Raw genomic sequence first — 10929 nt, 5'->3', positions numbered from 1 at the left:
CCTGTGGCTGTTTGGGTTTTCCTAAAAATTATTTTATTTCCAGACAGGACTCCAGATTCTTCTGAGGCAGAGCAAAAACCCAGTTACCTGCTAGAGTAAGGCAAAGCACCTTGTGCTGGGACCAAATCCTCCTGGGTTTTCCAGGCTGTTTGGCTCCCAGGTCTGAGGAATCTCCCACTGGCAGCAGAGTGGCTGCAGCTGTGAGTCCTTCTGGCCAGTCCCATTCCCCCATCCGAGCGGAGCAGCTGGAATAATTCTGCTGATGGCAGATTTCTACCACTCAAGGACTACCCACACACCAAGCAGGAGGAGAGGTCCTGGCCCCCAGTCAGCACTTGGGCTTTGGAATGATCCAAACTCTGCCACAGCACGGAGAGGGGAGGCTGAGCTGGTCCTGCCAGCGCACAAAAAGTCCTTGACTTTGGCTGGGCCAGACAAGCTGTTTGTGAGTAATTTTCTGTGGAGGTGTGTGGGCAGCAAGATGCACTTGTGAGGTTCGGCTGAAGGGCAAAATGTTGCTATTTTGGCAGAGCCTTGTCAGCCTGTTCCTTGGCAGAGGGCTGGGTGACTCCCCTGCTGTCTGAGACGGGCCCTCAGAGGGGCTGCTCAGCTCTTTAAAAGCTTCTTTCCCGTCAGGGGTCACTGTTTCTGTTTTACTCCTTCTCAAATTATATGCCTGCCAGCCTCCCTTTCCCACAACAAGGTTTGTGTGCTGAAATGCAGCTGTTTTGGAGATGGATTTGGCAGTTGCTTAACCACTTATGGAAACAGTTTTGGGTCTCTACTTCCCACCCTGGGCTCTGGCCACTGCAGGCTGGAGCAGGAAAGGCTTTGGGATAAAATGTTACTGCCAAAGCTGGGGTGTTTCTTGGATGAACGATTTTTCAAGCAGGTGTGCTGAAGAATCCTTTATTTTTTTTTATTTTCCTAGGTAGAACGTGGGGAACCTTCACACGTGGAGGCTGTTGGGATGGTCAAGTGCTTTTGATAATTGAGCCATTTGTTTAAGTGCCTAAAGTGCTTGCACACCAAGCTTGAGGTGCAGGGGTTTGGTGATAAGGGCCCTAAATGCTTCATTACAGACACCCAAGTGATAAAGCAGAGGGTTACAGGGGCAGACAGATGGGTTTTAGACAAGAGATCACGGTGAGAGAGCAGGAGGAAGGGGGGGTTTGGGGAAAATTGGATGTTGTAGCTATGGGAGGGACTGGTGTGGGGCACTGGCTGCAACTGGGCTGCCCTGTGGTGGGTGGGAGCCCCTCGTTGTGGCCTCACACTGTCCATAAAACCCTTCAAACCCCGCTTCATCCTTGTAATTTGTGCCAGCACAACCCCAGCCACGTCCAAGAGCTGGCTGGGTAGGCTGAGCTCAGGTTTGAGCTGGGCTCTCCCAGCTGCCTTCCCAAAGCCTGGGGGGGACGTTGCTGCCACCACAACAGCCCTGCCCGTGTGCTGTGGGCACCAAAAGCCTTTTCTCCCTGGTTCAAGGAGGCGTTTTTCCTGAAATTCCTTTATTTATAAGATTGGCCTTTGTGGCTTCTGCCGGGAGCAGCTTCTCTGTGGGGATCACGCGTGGCCCACAAAGGGTGTTCTAGTGAAGGTAAGAGCATCCCTTGCCTGCTGTTACTGGTGTTGCCTGTGAGAACACAGGGTTCTCGTGCTGTGGGACCACAGGTTTGGGTACAAACTCCTTGGAGGTGGAGACGTGGAGCTTTCCTCTCCCAGCTTGTGGGTGCGCTGCTGTGTTCCTCTCACAGGCTAATCCTGCCTCACCTTTTGTGCCGTGGGGGATTTTGAGAGTGGACACGGGAGGAGGGAGAGTGTTCCCGTGAGCCTGTTGTGAATCTCTAGGTTAGGGAAGGATGGATGGATGGATGGATGCTGGTTTTCCTGTCGGGATCATCCCCTGTCCGTGAGACGTCCGTGTTTTATTTATTCGGTAGAGTAAATATTTTGTATACGACGCGAGAGGAAGGCTTTTATTACAAATTTCTATGAGAAAGGAGGAAATAAAAAGGCGTTTAAAGGGGCCGATGGTGTGTTCGTTGTGGCCGCTGGGGGGCGCCACCAGCGCGGCGGCGAGGGGCGGGATCGGGGGCGTGGTCAATGTCTGGGGGCGTGGTCAGCAATGAAGAGGCGGGGATAACAACTAAGGGGGCGTGGCTAGAGACGGAGGGGCAGGGTTAGGGGTTGGGTTTGTCATTGAGGGGCGGGGCCAGTGACGGTCGGGAGATGGGCGGGGCCAGCCTCGGGGGGGCGTGGTCATGAACACATGAACGAGGATATGGGCGTGGCCATGGAACAAGGGGCGGAGTAATTGATGGGGTGGGGAAATGGGCGTGCCCACAAACCGGGGGCGTGGTCAGTGGTACTGAGGGGCGGGGTCTGTGCTGTGGGCGTGGCCGTCCTGGGGGTGCGGGCGGGTTGCGGGGCTGGGATGGGCTGAAGGGCTGGGATTTGGGGTCCGGGGAGGGGCTCCGAGCGCCGCCGGGGGTTCCCCGGGGAAGGGACGGGCTCTCCCGCACCTCCACCCCCCGCACAGCCGCCCGCTGTTCCTGGTGAACATCCCGCTCTCCCCGCCAGGTGCTGTGCAAACCCCGCGCGGGAGTTTCTTCTCCCTCTTGTTATCCCCGGGGATTTTTTGTCTTTCGGCCCTGCAGCATCGCAGCAGGAAGCGCCGAAGGATTTTGAGGAGCTGAGATCCTCCCAGTCCTTCTTTAATACTTAAATAAGTGTTGTTAATCATTATTAGCAATTATTTAATGCTTAAATAAGTATTTAATACTTTAATAAGTATTATCAGCAGTAACATTAAGAGCTGTGAAGCTGGGACACGAGGTAAGTGACACCCTGAGGCACAGCAGCGATCAGAGGAACAGCCGTGGAGTGACCTTTCCATGCACCTCCTTTGCTGGATTGGTTTTTGCTTCGTATTCGTTTGGGTTTTTTTCAAATTTGAAGCCTTGCTCTGGCCCAGGCATTTTGTTCAGGCCTAAAATCTCATGCTCCTCACAAAGCAGAGGTGACTCTGTGTGCCTTGGCTCCACGGGGCTTCTTGGGGTACATGAGAACCACAGAATCACAGATCCCAGGGGTGGCTCCCAGATGTCCTGGAATCATTAGGAATCATTAGGATTGGAAGGGACCTCTGGAGAGCACCCAGTCCAACCCCACTGCCCAGGCAGGGTCACCCAGGGCAGGTGACACAGGAACCCATCCAGGTGGGTTTCGAATGTCTCCAGAGAGGGAGACTCCACACCCTTTCTGGGCAGCTGTTCCAGTGCTCCATGGAAAGATGTTCTTCCTTGTGCTGACGTGGAACTTGTTGTGTTTTAGTTTATGGCCAGTGCTCCTTGTCCTGTCACTGGGCACCACTGAACAGAGCCTGGCACCATCCTGGCACCCCCTGGAGATATTTGTATGGATTGACGAGATCCCCTCTCAAGTCTTTTCGGTATTTTAGAGGGGCTCAGCCCACCCTGTCAAAGGCAGCCCAAGGCCATCCTTAGGGACTCCCTCAGGAGCCCCCAAACCTGCAACCACACAAGGACAGACCTCACACACCTCACCCAAACCCTACAGCCCCGCCAAAACTGTTCCTCCCGAAACGAACACCTGTATCCCGCTGGATGCCAGCGGGAACCGTCGCCGCCGCTGCCTGCTGGGACTCGAACTTCTTTTCCTGAAACGTTGGAGAAACCTGGACCGTTTCCAGCGCAAATTAACAGGGGAAGGAAACCACGGCAAAGTGCGGGATCTCCTCCGGGAGCAGCTCCAGCCGCCCCGGGCAGGGACAGAGCGGGGACACCCCGAGCCCCCGGTGCCCCTCCCGGGGCGGGTGTTCCCGTGCCAATGGGATCGGCGGCCGGAGCCGAGCCCTCTGCGGGGCGGGGCGGGCCGGGAGCCGCCCCCGCCGGGAGCTGCGGGACCCGCATGGACCGAGCCGGGTAAGGGGCGCGGGGGGCGCGGGGGGTCCCGCCCTGCAGCGCTCCCGGGGGGCACGGCCGGGACCGGGGCCGGGGCCGGGGTGGGCTTCGCTCCCCTCGGGGATGAAGCGAGTGGCACAACCAGCCTGGGCGTCCCCGGCCCTGGGGGTTTCCCGGGGGTTTCCATCCCCGCCCAGGGTGCCCCCGGGTGGGGTTGGGGGCTGCAGTGGGAGCAGACCCCGCTCCCGCTCGCTCGTCCCCGGGCATCGCTTCATCGCGGCGGGGTCGCACCGGCCGCACGTGGCCCCGGCGGTGACCGTGTGTCCCCGCGTGTGGCACCCGCGGTCCCGGGCAGGTCACAGGCGTTCGCTCACGTTGCTCGGTCACGGGAGCGGAGCCCTGACCCTCGGCTGCGTTCCCAGCTCCTCCTGCCTGTTGGCCGACCTTGGGCCAAATCGCTTTTTCTCCGTGGGCTCAGGCTGCACATCTGCTGCTTTTCAGACGGCACTCGAGTGCTGCGAGGGGGTTTGAACAACTGTAGGAGTGGAAGTGCAAAGAGAAGCTCGAGAGCCTTGCGGTGTGACCAGAGGGCCACTCAGGGCTCCGTTCTCTTCCAGTAGCTTTGGGGTGACAGCACTGTTGGCATTTTGCAAAATTGCCTTGGGATGAGAAGGCACTGACACCTGCAACAGGTACCCACTGAGTGTGTTGGCACAGAACATGCCACCAGGTAACACATTTCCCCTTGTCACCACTCTGCCGGGTGGGGCATCACTAATTGCCCCCACTCAGATGGGAAACTGAGGATCAGAGCACTCCAAGGCTGCGCGAGAAGTCTGCAGCAGAGCTGGAGATCCTGTTCAGATCTCCTCAGTCCTGAGCCAGCAGCTCAACCACCAGCCCTTCCTGCCCTCTGGTCGTGCTTTTAATCCTGTTGTCAGTTCAACAGAAGGGTTGTACCACACGAGGCTCCTCAGCTGAGGAGTTTATAGTGCAATTCAGTTGTCCTGGGGACGTGCTGGAGGGATGGAGACTTCCTGAGCTGCTCTGCAAGGAGACCTGGTTAGAAAATCAGGTTTTAAGACCTTCTGGAAGAGGTAAACAGAAGTGTTTGGTAGCCAGAGGGGGGAGGCTTTCCCTGCAGAAAGAGAAGCAGAGACCAGAGATCATAAAACTGGAGGGGAGGAAGGAGTGGAGTTGGGTGCTGCCTTGAAGGGGATGGTTCAGAGCAGGAATTTGTGTTGTGCTGAAAATTTGAAGCCTGAAGGCTGAGTTTGGCCCAGACACCTTCTTTGCCTCGTGTGTGAGCAGGGGCAGCCTCTGCTCACCACAAATTGCTGATGCAGAGCTGTGAGACGCCGTGGGCAGTGCTGCAAATGCCCCCTGAGCAACGTGGCACCTTGCTCTGGGCAGGTTTCAAACGATGTGGGGGTTATTTTTTTAAGAGTAAGAGCATTTATATCACATCCAGACTGCTTCTGAAAAATTCCCTCTCCCAGCTCTGAAAGCACTGATAACCAGGACTGGCTTGACTGGTTTGCAGCTCTGCAGAAATCTCATGCACTTACTCTGGAAAAGGGACTTGGACATAGGTTTTCCTTCCCTTGGAAGCAGGATTTCTGTGTTAAATGTGAATAGCTCCTGATGCCTTGGGCGGTTTGGGTGCTCTGGAGCAGGATGCAGCCTCCAAGCTGACATCTCACAGGGGCAGGGATGGTGTGTGTCTGCTCTGAGGGTGCTCTGGCACCTCACTCACAACCCCCTGAGCCACAGCAGGGCCTGGGGGGGGTCTGAGGTGTTGACTCGTGGAAGACCAGTCACCTCTGGAGACCACACAGGCCTGACCTGGAGACACTGTGCTCCTTCTCCCGTGGTGTTTGTGTCCTCAGGGGCCCTGGGAGCTGACCCCAGACAGGCTGGCTGTGTGACTGAGCTTGGGCCGACCTGCCTGAACAGGGTCCCTCCCAGCTGACTTGCTCAGGCACTGCTGGCCCTGGACCCACAGAGTGGGTGAACACTCACCAGGGCCGCGGGCGCTTTGGCAGCAGCCTCAGAGCTGTCTGGTTACCTGGGCAGGTAGTGAGCTCGGATCCAGCCAGGCCAGGTCTGTGTCAGGGTGTGGTTGCACCACATTTGCAGTGTGGAGAAGCCAGCACCCTCTCCTGGATCACAATTAACTCGTGGTTGTAAGCCCCAAGTCATCCCCTCCACCACCCAGCAGTGCAGAGCTGCCCTCCGGCGTAGGTGGAAGAGGGATGAAGGGTTTCATTGTGTATTTTTACCTTCATAAACTCCCCAGAGAAGTTTGCTTCTGGGGGGAAATCTGGCTCTTTGCAGCCTGTTGGCAGCCTGGAGAGGAAAGTGGTTAGCATGTGGGGGTTTTTTTGAGCAACAGACTCTTTAAAAACAAAGGCCACTGACTAGTTCTGATGTTTTCTTTTTCACGCACAGTCCATTTTATTCAAAGGGTTTTCATGTTTGCTTTTGAATTTGGAAATAACCTTGGTGGTGTTCCCTTGCAGATGAACAAAGACTTCCCCAGCTGAGCTATTCCAGAGGCTCCTGAGCTGCCTGTGGGCAGTGAGTCAACAAATGGTCTCTGTGAGCTGCCAGGAGCTGCTGCCCTCCTTGACCAGCCTCGAGAGCTTGACCAGTGCTCTGCAGTGCAGGATGCCACCGTCCCTTCTGCCAGGACATGGCAGTGAGAGGACATCTGGCCCCCCAGAGGGCTTTGGCCACCTCGTGGCAGGCAGCACTAGCCCCGCTGAAGGCGTCCTGCTGTCCAAGGGGGAACAGCCCAAAGCCCAGCTCGCCGTCTGCGAGGCTCAGCTCAGGCTGCCCGACTTCTGCAGCAGCCTCTCCCAGGACTTCATCCCCACCCTGGAGGAGATCGAGGAGTTCCTGAGGGAGAAGGCAGAGTTCCTCAGAGATGAAGGAGGAGGGAGGGACAACAAACCCAAGGTCAGCTCGGGTGGCTCTGGGGAACAGCCCGTCTCCGGTGTGCAGGGAGATGCCTCAAGCACTGCTCAGCCTGGAGGGACAGCTGATGGTGGGGACCAGGCAGTGGCTGCTGGGAGCATCCCTGTTGTCCTCCAAATCCAGCCTCTCCAGATGGACAGCCACCCACAGGGTGTCAGGGTGGCCCAGCTGGTCATCAGCCTGCAGGGACCAAACCTCCCCCTCCTCCCTCAGCTCCAGCCCCCCGTGACCACCGTGGACCAAAAATACGTCAGGATTGCCCCCCTGCCAGTCCCCACGAGGCCTGGGGTGCCAGGGGACGTGCAGGAGGTGGAGGCAGCCCCCGGGCATCAGCAGGGCCCCCCTGCCCTCTCCCGGATCCACAAGTGCTCCCACCCGGGCTGTGACAAGGTGTATTCCAAGAGCTCCCACCTGAAGGCTCATTTCCGTCGGCACACGGGGGAGAAACCCTACACCTGTGCCTGGCCCAACTGTGGCTGGAGGTGAGTGGGGGGCTCTGGGGGGGTCAGGGGTCCTTGGAAAAGGCCTGCCAGGGCTTGGGGAGGTGGCAGGAGAGCTCCTGGCTGGTGAAAATCCAGCATAAAATCACCCGTTTTCTTTCCCGAGTGACTTACAGGTGAGAGCTGGAAGGAGACTCGGAGAAGTGAAGCTTGTGGAGTGGTTTTGGGTAGTTTTCACTCAGTCCAAAAGTGCTGAAAATCTCCAGCTGGGAACACGTAGCTGATATTCTCCCCAGCACCCCAAATCCTCCTTGAACTGGGTGCCTAAACCCCCTCTGGCAGTAGACCTTTTCCAAGGGATGTGTTCATCTTGGAAGCTTTCTGTGTCTAGCTCAAGACAGTTTCTGCAGTGGGGCTCCAAAAATGGCTTCTCCCATTAATATTTATCCAAGGAAACAGGAGTCTCAGTCCTTCCTCAGCAGCCAGTGTGTAATTCTGTGTTTGTTTTGCAACCTTTTGCTTTCTCTTGCTGTTTGCTGCCCTGGTTGCCCATATCCCTCACACCCCCGTGGGCCTGTGGTGTATCTCCATGTTGCATTTACTTTTGTTTGCTCTGCACATGAGGGTGGTTGTTGTTCCCTTTGATCTGTGTTCCCTAAATGAGCCCTGCTCCCTAAATTAACGCTGCTGTTTAATCTGGCTGCACTTCTCTGCTTACTGCTCTGCTGGGGTGTTCTCTTCCTGGTGCTGGGTGCCTGTCCCGAGGGGCAGGATGCTCGTACAGCCTTTGGCAGGAAGGGCTGACAGTCCTCAGGTCTTTCCATCAGCAGATCTCCAGGGGTATCACACACAGAACTGGTGTTGGCAGCTGAGCTTTCCTGGTTTCTTACACAGTGTTCTGGCTTTCCCTCTCTGCCTCGTTCCCCTGGATGGTTTTATGGTGTCTGAAACCCTGGAAGGTGTGAGACTAATCTGAATTTTGGGGCTCCCTCTTGCTGCCCCTTTGCCCTCAGAAACTGTCCCTCCACTTCAGCTGCAACCACAGTACAGGTTTATCAGCATCAGCTCCTTTTCCAGTCCCAGCCAGGAGTTCTGAACCCTCCTCTACCTGTTGCTCGGAGCCTGGGGATTGAGGAGGGGACAGTGGCAACCACACAAGCATCACTTTTCCCTCTGGGGAGGAGGAAAGGGCTGGTGCCAGCCTGTCCAACAGCATCCTGCAGGCTGCTGTGCTCTGCTCCCCCTCTACAGCAGCAGGAGATTATCTGGTTCTCCAGGCTATGTTCCCTTTTCTAGAGGTGTCCCTCACTCTGAATAGATCTGTCCCTTCTCCTGGCCCTGCTCTTCATGGGGGAGCTGAGACCTTGGAACTCTCTTCTCTCCACAAAGCTGGGAAAGAAGTCAGTGGTTCTCCTGGAAGACCTGAGGGTGGCCTTGGGACACGTCTGGTTTCCACAGAGGTTTTTGTGAGCAGCCACAGGATTTCCCAGCCCAGGTGTGAGCCTGAAATCCTCTCCCAGGAGTCTGGGGTTGCAGCTGAAGCTCTTTGCTTTGTGCTTTTTTGCGTGGGCACGTTTCAGCCAGATGGAAAAACCCTCCCGTCCTAATGCTCCTGCCATCTGTGCTGGCTCCTCACAGGCAGAGCAGGAGGAAATCCAGCCTGGTCCTGCTCTCCAGCACTGCCCTGACATGCAAAGCCACGCTGGAGCCACTCCAGGCCTTGTGAGACCTTGGGGGTGGCACTCAAAGTACCTGTGACCAACCTGCTGCCCGTGCCCCCAAGGCTGGAGCTGCGTGTGCCAGGTGGAAGGAGGGTGCAGGGGAATTAAGTGGGGACACTTAATGTGGTTAAAGGGACTTTCCAGGCTGTTCAGCTGATCTGCTCTGGGTGTGGGAGTCACACAGAGTAGCAGTGTGGACACTGGGTATTCCCGTGGTCCTTGTTCCTGCATCCTCAGAACCAACAGTTGCCTTGGCTTGGGAACCTCTGCCCTGTGCTCCAGGCTGGCTGTGTTGGCTTTTCCTCCCTTTTTCTCTGTGTTTAACTCAGCTCCCAGGCAGCTTCCCTTTTCCCAGCTCCCAGTCCAGCCCGAGCTGACGGGGAAAACTCGCTGCCACTGGGAGGAACAAGGGGATGCTCAGAGTTTGCAGGGAGAACCCACACCCTCAGAGAAAACAAACCTTCTCTCAACAGCTCTGGGCTGGATGGGGAGTTACAGGAAAGCCTTCCCTCCCAGGCTCCTGGACTGTGTGTCCTTTAGGCACTGCCAGCCTGGGAGGATGCCCCAAAAATCCCTGTCTCACCATGTCTGGCCTCGGGGCTCTCAGCTCTTGCATTTCAGCAAGTTAAAACAAATGAAGGAAGTAGGTGGCCAGTTTCCACTCCTTAAAGAGCAGTAGAAAGAAATTAAGATCTCAGTGGGTGAATTACTTTCCCCTTTCCTACTTCCAAGCAGGATCCCAAACCCCATTTCCAAACCTGGAGGAGTCTGTTTCAGGAGCTCTGCCCTCCCTGGCAGGTTGGATGGGGCAGAGGAGTGACCTGTCTAGGGTGGTCCAGGAGGCTGTGGCAGAGGCAGAGCTCAGCCTGCCCCGTGCCAGGGTGCCCACATCCCCTGTCCTGTCCAGCAGGGAAGGCTGGACCCCACCTCTGTTCCCTTCTCCTGCAGGTTCTCCCGGTCGGACGAGCTCTCCCGTCACAAGCGCTCCCACTCCGGGGTGAAGCCCTACCAATGTGCTGCCTGTGAGAAGAAGTTTGCCCGCAGTGACCATTTAGCCAAGCACCTGAAGATCCACCGGGGCCAGCCCTGCAGCCCACGGACACCTCAGGGGGGCAGCAGGAGGTAATTCCTGCTGCTCATCGCTGCCAGGAGGCCCCGGAGCCGAGCAAACGGTGCAGGAACCACCAAGGAAGAGGGGGAAATGACTCTTTGCCAAATGATAGGAGAGGCTGTGTTAGCCCTCTGTTCAAGGATGACAATGGTCATGGCCTGTTTCTGGTACTTCTGTCCTTCTCTGAAATACATGTGATGGAAACTGGAGTTAATCTGGGGTGAGAGAGTGTGTGTATGTGTGGGGGGAAGTGGGGTTGGGGTGAGACAGCTCAGCAAGATTTGCACACCTTGAGAGGCAGAGCAGAGAATGTCCAGCCCAGGGGAGCTTTGGATGTCCCATCCCTGGAAGTGTTCAAGAACAGGCTGGAGGGGGCAACCTGGGATACTGGGAGGTGTCCCCTCCCCTGGCAGGGGGTGAAATGAGGTGGGATTTAAGATCTCTTCCAGCCCAAATAATTTTATGATTCTATGATTTGTTCTCCCTGTGTGTGAGCTCAGCTGGTGGGGTGGCATCCAGGGGAAACTGTAGGTGGATAGGGTCATGAAATCCTTGAATGGTTTGGGTGGGAAGGGACCTTAAAGATCATCTCCTTCCACCCCCTGCCATGGGCAGGGACACCTTCCACCAGCCCAGGTTGCTCCAAGTCCTGTCCAACCTGGCCTTGGACACTTCCAGGGATCCAGGGGCAGCCACAGCTTCTCTGGGCAACCTGTGCCAGGGCCTCCCCACCCTCACAGGGAGGAATTCCT

The 10929-nt window shown here is 56.6% G+C and overlaps 1 protein-coding gene across 11 annotated transcripts; it reads left to right on the top strand.

Moving 5' to 3' along the window:
- The first annotated feature begins 3856 nt into the window (after positions 1-3856).
- LOC116798421 (Krueppel-like factor 15) lies at positions 3857-10386 on the top strand. Of its 11 annotated transcripts, none has more exons than XM_032710858.1 (4): positions 3894-3947; positions 4547-5023; positions 6449-7387; positions 10015-10386. In XM_032710858.1, exons 3-4 carry the CDS (start codon positions 6519-6521, stop codon positions 10190-10192), a joined length of 1047 nt encoding a protein of 348 aa, XP_032566749.1. In that variant the 5' UTR covers positions 3894-3947; positions 4547-5023; positions 6449-6518; the 3' UTR covers positions 10193-10386. The 11 variants fall into 11 exon arrangements, with proteins under 11 accessions (XP_032566753.1, XP_032566749.1, XP_032566755.1 ...); XM_032710864.1 differs by having other exon boundaries at positions 4544-4618; XM_032710857.1 differs by having other exon boundaries at positions 4544-5023.
- Positions 10387-10929: the final 543 nt, after the last annotated feature.

The sequence above is a fragment of the Chiroxiphia lanceolata genome, chromosome 25, assembly GCF_009829145.1.
Source record: "Chiroxiphia lanceolata isolate bChiLan1 chromosome 25, bChiLan1.pri, whole genome shotgun sequence".
NCBI classification, from domain to species: Eukaryota; Metazoa; Chordata; class Aves; order Passeriformes; family Pipridae; genus Chiroxiphia; species Chiroxiphia lanceolata.
Note: the sequence above shows the minus strand (reverse complement) of the source record. Positions and strands in the feature narration are given on the sequence as shown.